We start from the raw sequence: 20,312 nt of genomic DNA, 5'->3' as shown, positions 1-20,312 counted from the left end.
ACCTTACTTCTACTCTACCCGGAGTGAGGTCTGAGAAGAGCAAGGCCTCACTTTGCTCTCTGTAGCAGGTGTCAGCTTTAGCTCCAGCTTAGCAAGAGTTGTCCCCGGCCAGAGCCTTGGTCACATCTGAATTTCATTTCAGCTTCACAGTAGACCTGAGGTAAGAAGGCCAAACGGTTCTTAGCTCCATCTGGTAATGAAGATACTGAGACCAAGAAAGACTGTGTCTTGGCATCAGGCAAGTGGACAGTTGGGCTTGGCCACAGACCAGTGTTCATTCCGCTCCACCCCACAGCCTCTTCTCTGAGAAAGTCCCAGGAACACCCTGAAGCAGGGGTGAGTGGGGACACATGTACCTACCACCTTCCTGGGAGCAGGTGCTCTATTCAAGGGCATCCATCGGGGGCCTGGAGTGAAGAGAACCCAGAACACAGCAGTTTGGATCAGACCACATTTCAGACCAAAGAAGAGGGCTGGCCCTTCCTGAGGAGCTTTTGGAGAAGACACTGTATCACAGGGACCTGGCCAAAGAGGGACCCACAGGCTGGGAGAAGTTCCTGGGTTACAGAGCACCTCCTCTTACATTATCTGCTCATGTTGATCCATTTTCAAATGAGGAAGCCAAGGCCCAGAGAGAAAGTGACTTGCCCAAAGCCACTTGGCTAAGAAGTGGTAGAGCCAGGAGGAGAAACCAACTCCCCAGGACAGAGTTAGCCTCTTGATTTGAGGAAGCCCCAGATTTTCCTGCCACTGTTACTCCTTACTCTGTACATGATGCTTTATTTTCATCCCAGCAGGTTTCTACCTATAACCATGAGACAAACACATCTGACTGAAATAATAGGCTACAGAGGCCTATTCATGTTCATGGCCTGGGTGTCCAGATGCCCGGAAAACAACAGGTCCCCAAATTTAAAAGTGGGAGAATTTAATGAGAGAACTGGGTGGATTTGATGGGGGCAGTCTGGGAGCCCCTGCCCTGCTGCTATGCTTGACACCCAGACCACAGTAAAGCCAGTTCTGTCCTTCAGCCTAGGACAGTAATCACCCCCCACCCCCCACCCCATTCCTACATCCCTGTTCACTGGAAGGTGAAGAGAAATAAGGTCAGTTCCTCTCCAGATATTCAAGAACTTCCCCCAGCAAGCATCAGCCCCTTTCTCTGGGTTTGTCTTCTCTCCATACCTGCACTCAGCCAAACCCACCCCCACTATTTTCCTAGCAGTTATTTCTTCGTATCTCTGCTTAAGCCAGCCTCTACCTGGAAGACCCTTTCTCGTCTTCTTTTTTCAAATTCCACCTTCATGTTGTTTCAGGTCCCTCTTCTTGAAAGTACCCTTCCACGGACTTGACCCCATACAGAACACCCACTGTCCAGACTTCAAGGCCCTTACAGCCCCTCAGTCTGATGGTCCTGCTTCCATGCAGATTCCTCCTGCCTCTCTAGGAAACCTGAGACTCCTGCAAATCATAGGCTATGCAGGAGCGGAGGGTGAACTCAGATCATGGAGCCCAGTCATGCTGCAGTGGGCTAGGTGGTCAAATTTTGGACTTGCCCCACAGGGCTAGGCCCCTGGTCTATGTGTCTTGTCCCATATCCCCCCTGCTCCTGGCTACAGCTGCTGAATCTGCTACTCTTCTAGCCCCAAGAAAGTCCTCGTCCTAACCTAGGGGAAGGCAGCCAGCAAGAGGGTGAAAGTTGAGCAAGGCAGGCAGCTGTATTGAGCCTGGGGCCCCGCTCTTTTGTGGGCACCTGGGCACGCAGGGCTCCAGCAGGAACATGGGAGTATTTCAGAGGAACAGTTAGTACGTGTAGGGGTAGCCCTACTTCAAGCAACTTCATCTCTGCCCAGTCCCTTCCAAGTTGTGTGTTTGGGGTAACAGCTCTGATGAAAGAACCTTTACTCCTAGTCAAGATGTTTTTTAGACCCTACTGAGGTCAACAAAAGCCAAATGCTGCTGAGTGTGTGTTCTCTGTCTTTCCACACCCCTGCCCTGCCCAGTACACAGAGCCAAGCCCTGTCCCTGGGCCATACAGATAAGGGCCCCCTAGGTTGCTGGGTCCAGGTGTGGGTGCTGGGTAGTTGGCTGAACCAGCCACACACAATTCAGCTCCAGGGCAGTTGTTGGCCCAGCCAGCAGGTGCAGGCCTGTGCTCATGCTGTGCTATTCTTCCAGTGGAATGACCTCACCCCACCCCCCAGCTCTGCTGAAACTCTGCCCATTTCAGATATCACCTCTGTGTGAAGCCTCCCCTGTCCATCCTGGCTGTTATGGATTGCCCCTTTCTCTATGCTCCCAAGTTCTAAGCTTCATCTCTGATTGTTAGATATGTTGGCGTCTATCTCTCCTCTAGCCTGAGCAGCCCTGTGGGGACAGGAACCGGGGGTACCTATTGTCCTTAAAAGGTGATCAGGTTGAATGGATCTTAGGCTCCTGAAAGGTTTGCTGAGTCACCAAAAAAGGTCTTTTGATGTTCATCTCATGAACTGAGGTACTTGGCCCATCCAGAGATGGAGAACTAGACCCATTAGAGCGTCTCCAAAACAGAATGCTCCTCTCCTGGCAGATGAGGACACAAGAGACAGGGGACCATGCTCTTAGGCCTGTTTTCCCATCTGGCTTACAGAACAAACATCTCCCTAGTCCCCTTTCACTGCAGCAGAGAAAGAAATGGAAAGTAAGATACAGCTGGTGACCCAGAAGATCCATCTGCAGTGTAGCCCTGGGGACTGGAATGGGATTTGGTGTCACCTCTAAATCCTAAATAGCTCACGAAATAACAGGCGTGCATCTTGGGAGTAGAGAGGGGAATATGCAGATTTAACGTGCTGCTGAGCCCCTGAGAGGATTTGACTTAACCAAGGGCCTGGCACATGGTAGGCCAACAACCACTGGTTCTAGAATGAATCAAGAAGATGTTTGCTGCAAGAGGCAGCCTCCTCCCCATGCAATTTAAACCTCTGGTCACCAAGGCTTGGTCCCACCCATTCACTGGTCTAGCAGTTAACCACGCTCCTGTCTTGGACCTGGCCCAGTTGGAGTCACAAGCATCAGACCCAGTCCATGTCTTGCAGGAGCACTGGGCGGCTGGCCTACCATGGCCTGAGGCATTATGGGGTACGGGTACCTCTCATAGTTTCGAAGAAAGAACTACAAATGTGAGCAAAGGGTGGGTTTCCTTTTTTCCCTTTTAGTCTAGGTCTGCCTAGAAGACAGGGAGCTGTATCTTCTCCACTCTACTGGGCATGCCCAGCCCCTAGCACTGCTTTGTTCTTGATTCTCAGTTAACCCTACCTGTGGGCTGTCAGTGCTGAGGGTTTGCTCAGGTTGTATACACTCCTTTAGAGGTTAGCATTTAGAATTCCAGGGCAGGCTACATGCTGTGAAGTCAGCCAAGTTTGCCTGTGGTGACAACTCCCATCTCCTTTCAGCACTCTCACTTCCCCTACTAGGCTTCCACCTCCTCCCTGGGACCTTGCTGTCAGCCAGCTACCTGGGGTGACTTTTCTGTACAGCTTTGAGCTCCTTCAGGGCAGGAACCTGGCACCAAAAATAAAGGGGGGGGGGGGGGGGTTGAATGAGCAAAAGAGTAAGTTATAAAGGCGTCCAGAAGACCACAATGGCATAATCCAAATGTACACTAAGACCTTAAAGAGGAATTAGTGATACCCTGTCAGCCCAAGGCAGGAAAAGTTTGGTAGCAGGGCCATGGGTGTGCCCTATGTCAGTCACCTGGCAGTTCTAGGAACTCCCAGTGGCCATACAGAGAGTGTATTATTCACCAACATCTTCTCCCTGGCAGTTAAATATATTCCCAGGTCACATGTGGAACAATTACAACTCAGAAGACAAATGACTTACCTAGATTCATTCAGCAAGAGAAGGGATGAGGCTTTAAACCTGTCCCAGAGGAGACTCCTCCAGAGGCACAGAAAGAGTCTGAGCTAGGGTTCACATCTTGGCTCTGCTATTCCAAACTATGCGACCTTGAGTTTATTTAGCCTGAACTGTAGTTTCCTCTCTGTGACCTGCGAATGATGTACCCACCTACAGGGTAGAGGTGAGGGTTAAACAAGATCAAGTACGTGAAGGGCTTTGTAAACCAGTCAGCTCTATGTCAATATTAGCCAAAGGACCAAAAGATGACAGTAATCAAAGTCATTTCTTGGAGGTGCCATATCCTCAATGCTAACCTAGCTGACTTCTTCCTCTCCAGGACAAGAGTGAGGCCTCCAGCAGACCCTTGTCTGGAAGGCCTGCTCGTCCCAGACCTAACTCGCTGCCTCCCAACCTGCCTGAAGAAGAAACTCGCAGGATCGCACGGATATTTTCTTCCCAATACTCCCAGAAAGACTAATGAAACCTGAGAGACCGAGGGAAGGACCCACCTGTCCACCTGCCCTCGGCCTCGTCTGGCTTGCATGAGGCACGAGGTCTACTTCCTTCAGGGCTGTGAGACCCCTGAAACCATCACCAGCCTCGCCCTTGGGTGCCTTGAGACCCATCCAGCACAGACTGGACGAACGTCCCAAACCAGCCCAGTGTCCACCTGCCAGGATTTCAGCTTCTTCCTTCTATAGTGAGGCAAAGGCTAGAAACAAAACGGACTCCAGTGCCCAAGTGGAATCATCCATCTTTTGACCAAGGGACCTGAGCAGGCATCTTTTGGCTGAGAAACTCTTTCCAATGTCCTTGGTAGCCTGCTGCTGACCTGAGGCAACCTTCTGCCTGAATATCATGGGCCACTTTTGCCTTAAAGTTAGAGCAAGGTAGAGGAGGGAGTGAAGATTGTGCATCATGCATAGCCAAGGAAATCCTAGGGCCACCTCCATTTGACTTGCTTAGGAATAAGCATATTTTATAGCTATAAATTATTTTATGCTGTGTTAAACTAATCAATAGAAAAGGAGAGGAGAATCACCTCCTTTAGACTTTTTAACCTGATTATCTTAAATTCTAACCATGCTTTTAACTTATTGTTTTTACCCAGCTCTGAAGGTCATTATTCCTACCTGTGTTTGAATAAAATCATATTGGTATTTGTATTTTGTACACAGCTGTCTTCTGGGTTGGCCACTGGACTGGGGTATTAGGAATCCATTTGTGCTCTAACAGCCAGAGGAAAGCTTGAAAACCATAGTCCTTTCAGCTCACCTGGAACTGGGGGCCCGGGTCACCATGAGACTTCTGAACTTCCCCAAAGGTCAGATTGGTCCAGATTAGGATGACACCTTTTGCCTCAAATCTATCAGCAAAGTGGAGCGGTCTGCTGGAATAGGTCTCAGAATCCTTGACCTCTCTAGGATGGGTAGCTCTGGCTTAAGATTGTCAGACTCTAAACATTTGAGCAGCTACTGTAGACGGGGCCTGTGGGGAAGATAAGAAAGGGGCAAAGATATGCAGAGTGGTGACGGGGAGAAAAGGTTGGAAGAGAACTAAAATGGAGGCCCCACTCTCCCAAGCACAGTGTATTTCACTTAGTCCTCAAAACAACTCTATAACCTACATACCGTGATTCCCATTTTAGAAACTGAAACTCACTGAAGTCATTTGCGTCTTTATGTAGCTAGGAATGAATCACCACACAAAACATTTTCAGAGATGTCACAAGGCTTCTGCACACAGGGTATAGCCAGTGAGTGCTCTGAATTGGGGGAATTCATGGAGAAAGACCATGTGGGCTAGAGCAACCAAGGAAGGCTTCCTAGAAGAGTTGAGTCTGCAGATGAGCCCAGAGAGAGAACCAGGAGGGCACTTAGGGCCACACACCGCTAGGGATAGAGAAGAAGCCAGTCTGACCCTGCCACTTCCCTGACAGGTCCCCTCTGGCTTGACTGTCCTTCCATCTGAGACTGTTGCCTCAGCTGTAAAACACAGATAATAATGCTTCAGAGGGTTGTTGTGAAGATTAAACGAGATGACATTTGTGAAAGTGCTTCGCCCGCACTTGGCACTTAGTGGGAGCTGAGAAAATGTCAGCTCCTCCCACTCCTCCCCCACTGTCCTGGAGCAAACCAGCAGATGGGCAAGCACACCAACTCTGAGACAGGCAGGACGTGCCCTAGGGGGCACAGGGTAATGCAGGAACCCCGAGGAGGCACAGGGTGCCCCCTCATCAGGGAAGTGCCCTCAGACCGAGCTGGTGCCCTTCATTTGTTCATCTCATCCCCCAGCCTTCGGCCCGCCACTCACCCCCTCCCCAGTGCCTCCTCTCAGGTCAACAGTGGGAGCTTTCAAGGAAGGGGGAAGGGGATGCTCCACCACCCTTGAGGCCACACAGAACCTACAGAGGGGTAGTCGGGCTCAGGCCTGAGGGGTTAAGCCTCAGGTGAAGAATATTCCTTCCAAATCCTGCTGCAGCTCCTGTAAATAACCCGATAGGGGTCAAGTTAGGATAAGGCCACAGGAGGACACCGGCTGCTCCCACCCAGGCGGCTCCTCCTACCCAGTCTCAGGGCAGCCCCCAATGACAAAGGCACCCCAAGGGTCTGAAAACCACCACCCCGACTTACAAAAACTGTGTTATTTACCAGTATCTTCTCCCTGAAAGTTGGATCTCTTTCCTGGTGACAACTCAGAGGTGAAAAGCCTTGCAGGCCATGCAGCGTGGGTTAAGGGAATGAGGTACATATCTGACAATAGCTACAGTCCCCCTTGCTTGCCATCAGGCACTTACTGCCTCTGCAGAGCCCTGAAAATGGGTGTTTCTGATCACCAGATGCTGGATGATCCCAGCCCATTGCGGCCAACCTTGGAACTTCAGCGCCTATTGGATTCTGGGGACAGGGAGCCAAAGCAGACACACCTGGCCCTGTCCTCAAGAAGCCTCCCAGGCCAGGGGCACCTGGGTAGCTCAGTCAGGTAAGCCTCCAACTTTGGCTCAGGTCATGATCTCATGGTTCATGAGTTCGAGCCCTGCGCTGGGCTCTGTGCTGACAGCTCAGAGCCTGGAGCCTGCTTTGGATTCTGTGTCTTCCTCTCTCTGCCCCTCCCCCACTCACACTCTGTGTGTCAAAAATAAAGAAACATTTAAAAAAAAATTTTTTTTTCTTTAAAGAAGCCTCCCAAGCCAGTGTAAGCTGAGTCCTCCCTCTGGGTACCAGGGTCCACAGCCTCTTTGAGCTCCTACTGTTTATCCCTCCCCATATACCCACCGCAATTCACCCACCACCTTCAGGTCAGCATTTCCAGCTGGAGCCCAGAACCTACTTCTTGATCCCAACCTCAGCAGTCCTAGCAGCCCCTTCCCTGTGTTAGAAATAATACAAGTGCTGGGGTGCCTGGGTGGCTCAGTTGGTTGAGCATCCGACTTCGGCTCAGGTCATGATCTCACAGCTCGTGGGTTCGAGCCCTGCGTCAGGCTCTGTGCTGACAGCTCAGAGCCCTGGAGCCTGCTTCGGATTCTGTGCCTCCCTCTCTCTCGGCCCCAACCCACTCACATTCTGTCTCTGTCTCTCTCAAGAATAAACATTAAAAAAAATTTTTTTTTTTTTTAAAAAGAAAAGAAATAACACAAGTGCCTGTGCTGCTGATGTGAGGGGCAGGGCCTGGTCCAAGGAAGAGAACACAGCCCTGGCTTTGCACTTGACTGTCTGGACTTGTGACCACTTGCCCTGTGGCCATGACTCTGTGCCCAAGTCCAGAAATGGCCTCTGCCCCACCTAGTTAACTCCCTTCCCACCCTCCTCCCCTTCTCCTCTCCTGTCCCCCTACCCTCCTCTTTTCTATGCCACCTGGGTCCCAGGTTCAGATGGGCCCCACCCTCCCCCTCAGTGCCTACCGATGGAGCCTATGGCAGGAGCTGCTGGGGACCCTCCCTGCTGTGCTTCACACACCTTCCCCAGCTCCCTTTGGCTCCCTTCAGCAGTGTCCATGCTGAAGCCTTCAAGTGTCACGTCAGAGACGGTAATGGTCACGGCAGATAGGCCCAGAATATGATGTTATTATAATTTAATTGGACCCTGCCACATACTAGCGGTATGACCTGGGTAAGTCCTTGTGTCTCCCTGAGACCCAGTTCTCTTCTCTGTAAAATAAGCATTCCAAATGTTAGGATCCTCAGCAATCAAAAGGAATGAAGTACTGATACGTGCTCTAACAACAGATGCACCTTGAAAGTACTATGCTAACTGAAAAAGCCAGTCACAAAAGGCCACATATTGTATGGTTTTATTTATATGGAAGATTCAGAAATCTATAGACAGAAAGTAGATTAGCAATTGCCTGGGGCTAGGTGGAAAGGGAAAAGGGAAGTGACTGCTGATGTACCCAGGGATTTGCGGGGGGGGGGGGGGGAATAAGGGGAGATTGGTGAAAATATTCTAAAATTGTGATGATGGTTGCATAACTGAACACTAAAAACCATTGAATTGTACCCTTTAAATAGATGTATTGAATGGGATGTGAACTATATCTCAGTAAAGCTGTTATTAAAAAAAAAAAAAACTTAGAATCCTATTAGTACCTACCTCATAGGATTGTAAAAAATAGAAATAACATATGCAAAGTATCTAGCACATAGTAGCCACCAAGAAATGACCATTACTATCATTGTTAATGTTGGGAGGTCCAGGAGAACCCTGCCCAGCCTATCGTGAGTGGCCGTGACCTTTGAATTCTCAGGGGTGACAGGTCCAACCCCTATCCCCATATATACCCTTTATTACCTGAGGTAGCTCTCTCAGCAGCTGGAAGGAGCTGTTTTAAAGAACCTCGAGTCAGAGGAACTAAACCAGATCTGGAACTCTGACCTTTCCCCTCACCGCCCTCCACTCACTGGCCAGCCAAGTCTTGTCAAGTGATCAGGCTGTCAACTAGTTTCTCTAGGGTAAGGTTTCAGGTCAGCTGGAGTGTATAAAGATAGGTGCCAAGACAGAGGCAGCAGAGACAACAGTGAATGGCAAGGGGGCAACGAGGTCCCTGCTGCCGCCTCCTGGGATGGAGCGCTAAGGAGTCTTAAGGAGGCCCTGTGCTTCCCCTCCCCTGGCTGGACTCACAGGTAAGACCCCTTCCTCCACCACCACCGTTCTGCTTTTCACAGCAGCTTACAGAGAGCAGCCGGGAGCTATCGGGGATCGCTAGCCTGGGATCACTACAGACCCGGTAGATTTCCTTACTCCCCCACCTTGTCAAGAGGGGGTAACTGCAATGAGGGCACCGTAGCAGGGCTGAGGCTCAACCCCAACCCCCGTGTCACTCACTCCCCCCTTTTTCTACTGGCTGCCTCCTCTGTGATTTTGCAAATCCCCATAGATAAGAAGTGGCTTTCTCCTTAGTCTGGCCCAGAATCCCCAGACTTCCTCCAGAGCATTAAGTCCTCGCCCCATGAGCATCCTGGGACCCCTGTCCTGAGTAGAGATGACGGGGGCACCTCTGGCCTGAGGCCTGACCCAAGTCGCATAGTGGGAGGTTACAGAGCCCAGAGACCTCTACTCGGGTGGCTTCTTCAGCGGGGATGATATGGAGGCTTTGCCAGGGGGGGTGAGATCAGGCAGGGCATCTCAGAATGGGGTCCTCTGACCCCTGCTTCAGAGCTGCCGTGGAAAACAGATCCCCAGGGCCCAGGCCAGATCTGAATCAGGATCTCTGGTGTGAAAGGCCTCTGAGAATCCACGCTGTAAACAAGCAGCTCCGGGGATCCTGAGCTCTCCCTGAAGCCTAGGGCTCTGGACAGTGGAACGGGCACAGGTGTCAGACAGACCTGGGCTCCAATCCCAGCCCCATCCCTTCAGTCTTATGACTAGCTGAAGCCTTCAGCGGCTGAGGTCCCTTGTTTATGAAGTGGGAATAATCGTGACAACTACCTTATAGCCTTATAAAGGCACTGAGTTAGTCAATACCTATAAAGCCCTGAGCACTGTGCCTCATGCAAGAAGCCCTGAGCAGACATTAACGGCGCGCTGCTATGGTAGGCTGTGCAGCTGGAACATCCCATCCCTCAAGTGCCCCCACAAAGACACTGAGAGAAGATTCTGCTCTCAACTTCACCTTTGTCAGTGGCAAAGTTCTGTTGGCTGCTAGGTTTCCTCACGTATCAATTTAGGAGGCTGGAGTAAAGGGGGAAGGAGGCTGGGGAACAGTGACCTCAGAGCAGCCCCTACCTGAGTCTACCATGGTGGCTTCCCTCTCCACCACAACTTGACCAATGAAAGTTCTAGAGCCCTCCCATCAAGGTATGGCTTTTGACTTGTGTCCATGCCTGTCCATTCTGCCTCTCACGAGTGGCTCAGGACTGCCTCTAGAGTAGGCTCCAGCTTCACCCCTGGCCACTGCTCTTGCCTGAATTGAGGCTCCAACATCTCTTGCTGCATCATTCCAACAACCTCCTCACTGCTCTGTGTCTCCGATCTCTCGTTCTGGTCCAGCCTTAACATTTGCACCAGCATGCTATGAACACAGGTCTGATGGTGTCATTCCTCTACTTGAGAGCCACCAACCACTCCCCATTCTCTGCTAGATTCAGTACAGCCCTGGCATTCAAGACCCTCCACCGAAGAACACTGTGGGCTTCTCTGATTTCCCATTTTTCCACTTCAGCAAGTAGGGTTCCTTGGTCAGCTGGTCCTCCCTGGGACCCTCTAGCCCTGGGCCATCCCTGTACCAGGCTACACAGAGAAGCAGGATAAGTATAACGTACCCCATCCCTGCCTTTGGGGATCCCTATCTAGAGGGGAAACCACTGCAGTTAATGAGTTAATCAACAAGAAGGTGTGGGACTAGAGGCAGCGGGGGCAAAAGAGTTTCTGGACACTTCAGCCTCCCCACCTCCCCCCCCCCCAAACCAACCCCCAGGCCTGGGGAAAACAGGCCTCCCCAGGAAGACCCAGCCCATTAGGCAATACCCATGAAGTGCTCCCTGTTGGCCCAGGTACATCACAAGGGACATGGGACTTTGTTCTGAATAAGGAGGGGAACTGGATAGTTTTAAAACAGGGAATTGACACTATCTGACTTCTGTATGCTTGGACACTAGGTTAGGTCCCCATCCAGAAAAGCTCCTCCTGCATCTGCCATTTGGGCCTAACATTTAGAATCGATGCATGATTCCCTTTACGGCTCAGTGACCACTAAAATGCATACAGTCATCCTATGTAAGTCATACATCAAGTTTAAAAAATAAAAATAAAATTGTAAATGTAACCTCATGCTTGGAAAATAAAAATAACGCATCCTCTTCCTCCGGGCATGATTTAACAGTTGTCCATCCACACTATGACGCAGACTACCAGGCTGGGATCTGCTGGCTGGTGAGTTCCAACCTCAGCCCTTCTTCCTCTATCCCACCTCCTTAACTCCCTGGATGATTCAACACCTATCTGCAAGCTCCTTGAGGGCAAGGGCCAAACAGGATCCATTCCATATCTTTCCTTCCCTAGTGCCTACTGTAGTAGTCAAGAAATACCTGATCATTAAGATAGTCACTTATACCTTAGCATGAAATTGAACATCTGTTTCTTCTTAAGAACAGGCTTTTCCAGGGGTGCCTGGGTGGCTCAGTCGGTTAAGCGTCCGACTTCAACTCAGGTCACGATCTCACGGTCCGTGAGTTCAAGCCCCGAGTCGGGCTCTGGGCTGATGGCTCGGAGCCTGGAGCCTGCTTCCGATTCTGTGTCTCCCTCTCTCTCCGCCCCTCCCCCAGTCATGCTCGATCTCTCTCTGACTCAAAAATAAATAAACGTTAAAAAAAAATTAAAAAAAAAAAAAAAAAAAGAACAGGCTTTTCCAGGGAAAGGTGGCAGCAAGCACAAGAGTTTAGGTGCCATGTAGGGGGAGGGCACAGCACAGGGAGAACCAGAGTTGCTGATAGCAGTCCTGAAAGAAGACCTGAATGGTCACCCCTCTCTTTTGGCAACCAATTTATCACTGATGAACAGGTAACATATTATTCTCATTTACCCAGAGGTTAAATGACATATCCAAGGTCCCACCACCCTTAGTAAGCCATGAAGACAGGGCAGGAGCTCAGGTTTCCTCACCGCAGGATCAGAGTTCTCCTATTGCCCCATAGGAAAGCAACGCACACTGTGCCCACCTCATGACTCTATGGGACTGGCCCTGGCTCCAGAGATGAGGACGCAGAAGGGTTCAGGATCCCAGCACACCAGGTGTATGTGCGAGTTGGGCGCTAGTGGGGTGACCTGCTAAGAAATGTCATCAGCACCAAAAGCTTGATGCACAGAAGCCCAGGTTGTAAGAATGCAGGGCTGCCCATGACAGCCTCCCAAGGTAACCACAGCTAAACCAGGACCTTCAGATATAAATGTGCCCCTGGCCAGCCAGCAGCAGTATGGGCAGCCCAGGACAAGTACACACCAGGAGATGAGCACGTTCCCTTGGCCCAAGACTGATCCTCCTCTGTCTGAGGCGCTTGTCTGCTTCAGCTGAGAAGGGAAGGCCTCGGGGGTGTGGGGCAGGGGTGGGGGGAAGGGCACGTGCTGAGCCAGGCAGATTAGCGGCCACTGCCCCCCAACATTAGCAGCAGGATGTAGCCCCATCTCCCTAGGAGCCCTGGAGAGGCAGAGCAGCAGAGGAGCCCAGGACCCGTTTCCCTCCCTCCTCCACGGAGAACATCAGCCTGGGAATCCCACAGTGTTGGGAGGAAACGCCTCTAGTCATAGATTAACCATCTGCAGTGACAGAGAAGGAATCGAAGGCTGGGAAGGATTTTGTTTAAGTATAATAAAAGTATATTCAGGCAGCCTTGCATAAAAAGCCTTCATCCAAGATAACTAGCAGTTTAGGTGAGCCAGGAGGCACATTTATTTTGTTGATTTGGGATAGAAAGACCTGAAGTGGGGAGACTTGGCAGGTTCTCCATACACTTCAGGGGGCAGGTCCTTCCCAGGGGGCAGCCTGATGTGAGGGAAGGAGAACAGGGTGTGGCGTGCAGTCAGAATGAGGTCTGGTCCCTGCCCGAGCCTCAGTTTCCTCCTCTAAAGGATGAAGATCCACCCAGTCAGTGGAGGGAGGAGGAGGAAGGCGAGGATTGCAAGAGTGAACGGATTCTTAAAAGCCAAATCCACACAGCTAAGCATAGCAATGCCCAGGTGTTTCTCTCGCTAAAACCTCTGCCAGTGCTGAAAGGAGCCTGGGGACAGGTGCAGATGGCCCAAGTTCCATCTGCCTCCTCTGGCCTGTCTCCTGCAGCCTCCTCCCTGCACTAAAGCTCAGGGCTACAAAGGGGCCTGTCTCCTTGGACCTCTACTGGGCCCTGGAGGGACCAGACAGAACCTTCTGGGACCATGGTTGGACTAAAGCCTTCAGACGTACCTCCCACAACAGCTGTGAAGTTCCTGGGGGCAGGCACAGCGGCCTGTTTTGCTGATCTCCTCACCTTTCCACTGGACACAGCCAAGGTTCGCCTGCAGGTAGGTGCTTTTTGGCAAGGGTCATTGTTCAGATCAAAGGAGGGGCTGAGTTCTCCACCCCAGCTCCCCTCATGTCTGCCAGCATGCTCTTCCTTACGCAGAACCCTGAGCAGGCCACTCACTACTCCACTGTTTCAACCCTGCCTCACCATTTCCCCATCACCATCATCCAAGACAAAAAAAATCTTAATTAATCCCTTGGACCCTTCATGGCCTCACAGTAGTCTGTAAACCATAAAGTGTGAAGTAAAAGTAACCATGTGACCTTGGACAAACCGTCAACCACTTGTGGGAAAAACAATCTGCCCTCCATGTGCTCTGAGGGTTGAGCACCACACCGTGTATAACAGCTTATGAGCTATAAACTGCCACACGAGCCTCAGTTATTTTTACTGGGGATGTGATGGCTGTATAATCATGCTTGTTCTTGAAAACCAGCCCCATCAGGGTGCCTGGGTGGCTCAGTCGGTTGAGCATCCGACTTCAGCTCAGGTCATGATCTCACAGTCTGTGAGTTCGAGCCCCGCATCGGGCTCTGTGCTGACAGCTCAGAGCCTGGACCCTGCTTCAGATTCTGTGTCTCCCTCTCTCTCTGCCCCTTCCCTGCTCATGCTCTGTCTGTCTCTGTCTCAAAAATAAATAAAAACATTTAAAAAAAAAAAAGAAAAAAGAAAAAGAAAAAAAGAAAACCAGCCCCATCTGTCCCCTCTCCGCTCATGTCTCTGCCGGGATGTTCCTCAGATCCAAGGGGAGAACCAGGCGACGCAGGCAGCCCGGAGAACCCAGTACCGTGGCGTGCTGGGCACCATCCTGACCATGGTGCGCACCGAGGGCCCCCGCAGCCCCTACAACGGGCTGGTCGCTGGCCTGCAGCGCCAGATGAGCTTTGCCTCCATCCGCATCGGCCTCTACGACTCTGTCAAGCAGTTCTACACCCCCAAAGGATCGGACCGTGAGTGTCTGGTATCTTGTAGACACCAAAGCGGTGGGCAGAAGCATACTCAAGGCTAGTGGGTCAGAGATGAGGGCAGTGCAGACTCAGAGGCAGAGCTGGGGCGTGGGAGGCTGGTAACAGACACTCATGAGGAGGCCGAGCCACTGTCAGGAAAAGCTCTAGAAGCCTGGCCTAGAAGAAGAGGCAGGCATCAGGCAGGGGCAGCTCCCCAGAGAACAGCATCAAGTCCAGAGAAGGGCTGGGTGGCAGAACACTGGCCCACTCTCTCTCCTTCTCTCCAGACTCCAGCATCACTACCCGGATTTTGGCAGGCTGCACCACAGGAGCCATGGCGGTATCATGTGCCCAGCCCACGGACGTGGTGAAGGTCCGATTTCAGGCCAGCATACACCTTGGGGCTGGGAGCAGCAGGAAGTACAGCGGGACAATGGATGCCTACAGGACCATCGCCAGGGAGGAAGGGGTCAGGGGCCTATGGAAAGGTAGGTCTGGACTCCAGGCTCAGAGGGCCTTGGGCAGAGCATTCCCTACCCTAGGGCTAGGGCAGAGTACTAGGCAAGGAGAGATCTCCAAGCATGGTGTATTCCAGTGATTCTGAAAGAACAACCCAACCAAAACTGTCACACTGCCCTGCCACAGTACCCCAAATTCAGTTCAACTTGTCAACCTTTCAGCGTGCACAGGCTGCTGTGAGGGAGACAGAAATTAATAGAAGACACTTTCCACAGCCTCGTGGCTCTCACAGACAGAGATAAGCCATGTCGAGGAACAGCATTCCACAGGGGAGGATTTGCTAGGTTCATACAGAGGTGTGGGGCCAGAGGCAGGAGAGGCCACGTAGTCTCCAGGGGTGGTGACGGAAGGTGATGCTTACACTGGGCCTCAAGGCTCAGTGGGCTCTAGATGTGTGGAGATGGAAGGGAAGGACTTCCCCAGCAAAGCCCTATCAGGGGTGACTACAGGACATGGAGAAGAAATAGAGGCTGCTGGAGGAGGCAGCTATGAGTTGTCAGGCATAGGGAGGTGCGGTGTGGAGGGGGCTTCTTCAGGAACAAGACTTCAGGATTCCCCGTGTGTCCACGTGGTGACTTTGACAAATGCCGGAGTCTCTCTCACATGTGGATTGGGGGTCATACTAATCTTTGCAGAAGGAACAGTGACCCAGTGAAGGTTAAGGACAGGAAACCTGGTCACAGCCTTATTTGCTATGTGCTTTCCCAGAACCCAGCCCTCGTCTATGATATCAGTGGCTTGGCCTTGATGCTCTCCTGGGGCCCCCCAGGGCCACCTTCCATCACTGCTCCAAGAGCTTTGCCTCTCTCTTCCAAAGAAAGACTTCCTTGTCTGGCTTTAGCCAGGTCTCAGGGAAGCCCATTTTAATTTTGATAGGTATTACAGATTATTCTCCAAAATATGGCTCAAGCAAATATAAGAGGGCCTCTCTGTTTTCTGTCTCTCAGGTGGATATAGATAATCTAACAGTTGTTAACTCCAGAGAGGAAAGTGTAGAATCTGCTCAACTGAGGCAGGCTCCTCCGTGGAGCCTCCCTGGAATGGAACATTCCATTCCTCCCTGGAATGGAACATTCTGTTCCCCAAACTGGGGCCTGTGACCTTGCAACCCGGGAGCCCACATCTCCTATTTTCCACTCATCGGCCCTCACCTCCTCCTTAACAGGAACTTTGCCCAACATCACAAGGAACGCCATCGTCAACTGTGCTGAGATGGTGACCTATGACATCATCAAGGAGAAGCTGCTAGACTATCACCTGCTCACTGGTGAGGCCTTGGGCTCCAGGCAGCTGCACTCCCACAGCAGGGAGGGAACCTAGAATTACAGAGTGGGCACTACTCAGAGGCACCTGGGTGTTAGAAGGAGCAGAGAGAAGAGCAGCGCCCGATAAAAATGCCCCGTGTAGGAGCGCCTCTCTACTCGCTAGATGGGGTGCTGCCCGATTCATGAATCGTTTAATAGAGCCAATTAGATCTTTTAAAAAATGCCCGGTCCATCATTGTGACAAGTGGGAAAGAGCCCTGGGCGGGGAGGCCAAAGACCTGGCTTCCAGCCAGCACTTCCCACCATGCCTCTTTAAGTAAGAGTCTCCTTCTCTGACTTCATTTTCCTCTAATGAGGTCATTGGGCTGCATAGCCTTCCAGCTCTGGGACAGCCCTGTTCTATTTTGCGAGTACTGTGAGAGGTTTAGACAGCACTATCCTTACACGCGAGGAGTTCACAGTTTGGTGAAGGACAAACGATGATGCACATGGAACAGAGAGCAAGTGTGCTGCCATCTCACAGCTCGATATTTGCCCTGCCCTCTCCTGCTACAGACAACTTGCCCTGCCACTTCATCTCTGCCTTTGGAGCCGGCTTCTGTGCCACAGTGGTGGCCTCCCCAGTGGACGTGGTGAAGACCCGGTACATGAACTCGCCCCCAGGCCAATACCGCAGCCCCTTGGACTGTATGCTGAAGATGGTGGCCCATGAGGGCCCCACAGCTTTCTATAAGGGGTGAGCCTCCCCCTTCCTGCTTCCAGCACCCCCTCCCAGAGAACCCGGGCTTGTTTCCTTCCCTCCTTCCATGTATAATATGCCTGCCATGGGTCCACCTGGGGACATGGTGGTGAACAGCACAGATGTAAATGCCTCAAAGGAAAAATATAAAGAACTATGGGAGTTTAAAAAAAAAAAAAAAGTGGACCAAATCTGATTTGGAGAGTCAGGGAAGGCTGCCTGAGAAAAAGAAGTCTAGGCATAGGTCAGAGTGCTTATTGGGCAGGAGAGAAGGAGGGAGAGGTGGTTGGCAATCTTGACTTTTCTCCAACCCACAGTCATGACTGTGGAGCACCACTGATGGCGGCCAAAATGCCCAACACGCTTCACATTGTCTTGCTTCTGTGTCTTTGCTTTTACCATTCCCTCTTAATGGAATGCCTTAAATCTTAGCCAAGCTTCAGAACTAGTTCAAATGCCACCTCTTCCCCAGCGCTCTCAGGTCAAATGTTTCCTCCTCCCTGTGAGCTTCAGCAATGCTTCCTTGATATCATTTTTTATGGTATTTACCACCTCCTACTTTGTGTTATAGGATTTGTAAGTTTCAATTATCCCCCATGCTAGATCGTAATGATCACAAACTTAAAATGTCAGAGCCGTGGCTCTAACCCAAATCATCAGATGCTACCTCCCCCCTTCCACCTCCTACCACTGATGCCTTCAGCAGCCCGTTTTCTGGTGCCCAACCATAGATTGGACCAAACATGCAATCGGGTTCTCAACCCTGGGAGTGACATAATAAAACTATTTCAGTTGGCAGATTGTTCTTTCCCTGTAAGTGCTTCTGTCATTACAATCGATCAGTGGTAGCCACCTGTCTCAGTTCATTCTTTCACCTGGAAAACATTTACTGAGCATCTCCTATGTGCTGGGCCCTGTGCTTCCCTCAGAGAGCAGCAGACACATGGGTGACATTTATTGAGCATTTACTGATACTGGGCCCTGCACCGTGTGCTATATAGTAACTCACTGAATCCTTCACAACAACCCTATGAGGTCAATATTGTTATTTTGCTTATTTTACAGATGAGGACACTGAGGCTTAGGAAGATTCAGTAACTTGTCCTAGGTCATGAAGCTAGAACCTGAAAGAGCCAGGATTTGAACCCAGGTCTGATTCTGGAGTTCATATTCATTGTCTCGGTCCTATACTCCCTGTGGAGCCTAGGCTGAGGGTTCTGGAGAGGCCTTGGGATGAGGTTGTGGTGCCCAAGCTAAGCCCTCCAGAGCCTAGAGCAACCAGCCAGGCAAGGAAGAGAGTAGGGGACATTCCCAGACAGAGGGAGCATCACGAGCAAAGGCACGGAAGCAAGGCTGGCAGGAGAGAGAAGACCTGGAGAGGATCTGCAGAGAGAGAGGCTGAAGAGGGAGCAGGGCCAGGTCACAGGCTCCTCCCTGAGTCTGCGCAGCTAAGGTGGGGACTGTCTCCCAGCTGCACTAACACAGGACAGGCAGGCTCTCTGGAGATTGGCTAAATTTGGTGTCACCCAGTCTTTGCCCTGTGGTGAGCCAGCTTCTAGGTGCCCTGGCGGGACCCCCTCAGGGATGGCCCCTCAGTCTGTAAATGATCCCAGAAACACCCAGCAGCAGGGTGGAGTCAGGTGATTTTAGTTGAGCTCCTTAACTGCCCTGGGCCTCAGTTTCTTTTGAAAAAGAAACCTGGCAACCATCACAGCTACCTTATAGAATTATAGGAATTAACTGCCTAACACAGCACCTGGCTCAAAATGTGTTTTCTTTCCTTTCCTTTCCTTTCCTGACTGCAGCTTCTGCCTAAATTCCTTCAGCAGAGAAGAAAAAGCCTAAACAGATCTCAGAAAATGCTCACAACAGAAGCCTAGGTCCTTTGGCACTAACACTGTGAATGGGGGGAGCACTGGAGATCTCTTTGGGACTCTTAGTCCCCTCCACCTGACGTTTTGGTTGTTTCTCTCATCAGGTTTACACCATCTTTTTTGCGTTTGGGAGCCTGGAATGTGGCGATGTTCGTGACCTACGAGCAGCTGAAACGGGCCTTGATGAACGTCCAGATGCTACGGGAATCTCCATTCTGAATAAGGCAGGGCCGCTTGGTACTTAAACTGGAACAAAACCAGTTAAGACTTTACTAGAGCAGTGGGTCCATACACACACAAACCCACACATGTTTACAGAACTGTTTACTTGCTGCTAAGTCAAGAAATAGAAGCGGAGGAAGGATTCTGGTCTTCGGTGCTTTGTCTTAAGAACACAGTTGTTTTGCACTGACAAGATGGCAAATAAATTATATTAATTTGGGGGACCCATTAAGTTGGATGCCTAATATTTAGGCAAGAAAAAATAAGCCAAAACATCCATGTGGATAAAACAGAAGTTTGCAAACTATGTCCTTTAAAAAATAAATCTGATTAGATGATGAACGGTAGACAAGAAGGACTGCAAGCATGGGACGGGAGTGACACACGGTACTTGGAAATCAGCTAAGGAATTTGGAGGGACACTGCCAAAGCAACGTAGTTGTGACTGCAGCCTTTGGTTAACCATGGATCATCAGCCACATGTGTAATGTGTCTGCCCTTCAGAAGCCATTGAGATTCTAGAAAATATGAGACGAGAGAGAGAGAGAGAGAGAGAGAGAGAACCTGGAACCTGTGCCAAAGGAGCACTGCTGGGCCAGCAGGAGGCTGAGGTTTGTAACTGTTCCCTGAGGACACTGGAAAATGAAAAGGGCAGACTCCATCTTCTTTCCTGTAAAATGGCAGTCATAAACCCTTCCTTCCTATCTCACCAGGGATGTTATGAGGATCAAGTGACAAGGTGGACATAAAAGCACTTTATAAAAGCAAGAGCTGTTATATTTACAAGTGTAAATATAAGGATGAGGCCTTGGGAGCTATTTTCTCAGGACAGTAAGGAACTTCCAGGGAAGTTGTTGAAAGGTTGAAAGGTTGTCTAGAGGCTAGACCAAAGGAACGAGGGGCTGGGGGCCCAGGGGTGACAGAGGATGACACGCAGGCACCGAAGCCCCACTCCCATGCAGCCCTCGCTTCCCAGCTGGACTGTGAGGCACCTCAAAGGGTGCCAGGCTTGGGGGGAAAGAGGTAGATGTCAGGCTTGACAGCCTGAAGTAGCAGGACTCAAGAGTTCTTTGGAAAATTATTATAATTCAATAAAGGGTGTGGGAATGAGAACAGCTATTTCTTTTTGCCTCCTCTTTCTTGGACAGAATGCCTCTTTCTCACCAGGTTCCCTGTTTGTCAGGGCTGGGCCTTTGGCCCCACATGCCCCAACTGCCTTCTGCCTTCCCCAGGCTGGTTGCTAGGCTTTTTAGGGCTTTGGCTTCTCCATCTGTATGTAAAATGTGGGCTTGAACCAGATGACCTCCTTCTGAACTTCACTGGACCTCTTTCAGGTTGATAATGCAGACCCAGAATGTTGGTCTTTTTCTGCTT

The 20,312-nt window shown here is 50.8% G+C and overlaps 2 protein-coding genes across 7 annotated transcripts in view; both read left to right on the top strand.

The window, feature by feature from the left end:
- The window catches only part of C2CD3 (C2 domain containing 3 centriole elongation regulator), a 145,495-nt gene extending 140,447 nt beyond the window's left edge, over positions 1 to 5,048 (top strand). For all 6 annotated transcript variants that reach the window (XM_049652074.1, XM_049652047.1, XM_049652031.1 and 3 more), the window contains one exon: positions 4,220 to 5,048. In XM_049652074.1, the coding sequence (XP_049508031.1) occupies positions 4,220 to 4,360 (141 nt within the window). In that variant the 3' untranslated portion in view covers positions 4,361 to 5,048. The remainder of the gene's footprint in view (positions 1 to 4,219) is intronic.
- An 8,196-nt stretch (positions 5,049 to 13,244) lies between these two features.
- On the top strand, positions 13,245 to 18,935 carry UCP3 (uncoupling protein 3). The gene is made up of 6 exons (XM_049652191.1): positions 13,245 to 13,370; positions 14,112 to 14,322; positions 14,607 to 14,807; positions 16,004 to 16,105; positions 16,659 to 16,839; positions 18,821 to 18,935. The coding sequence occupies exons 1-6, from the start codon at positions 13,245 to 13,247 to the stop codon at positions 18,933 to 18,935; spliced, it is 936 nt and encodes a 311-aa protein (XP_049508148.1).
- Positions 18,936 to 20,312: the final 1,377 nt, after the last annotated feature.

The sequence above is a fragment of the Panthera uncia genome, chromosome D1 (assembly GCF_023721935.1).
Source record: "Panthera uncia isolate 11264 chromosome D1, Puncia_PCG_1.0, whole genome shotgun sequence".
In the NCBI taxonomy this organism is placed as follows: Eukaryota; Metazoa; Chordata; class Mammalia; order Carnivora; family Felidae; genus Panthera; species Panthera uncia.
This window is presented reverse-complemented; position numbering and strand designations above follow the sequence as displayed.

Excerpts from the sequence above, each read along its gene's own strand:
- UCP3 (XM_049652191.1), top strand. The coding sequence starts at position 13,245 with ATGGTTGGACTAAAGCCTTCAGACGTACCTCCCACAACAGCTGTGAAG. Across the intron at positions 13,371-14,111 it reads CAGCCAAGGTTCGCCTGCAG|ATCCAAGGGGAGAACCAGGC; the intron begins GTAGGTGCTTTT and ends GATGTTCCTCAG. Across the intron at positions 14,323-14,606 it reads CACCCCCAAAGGATCGGACC|ACTCCAGCATCACTACCCGG; the intron begins GTGAGTGTCTGG and ends CCTTCTCTCCAG.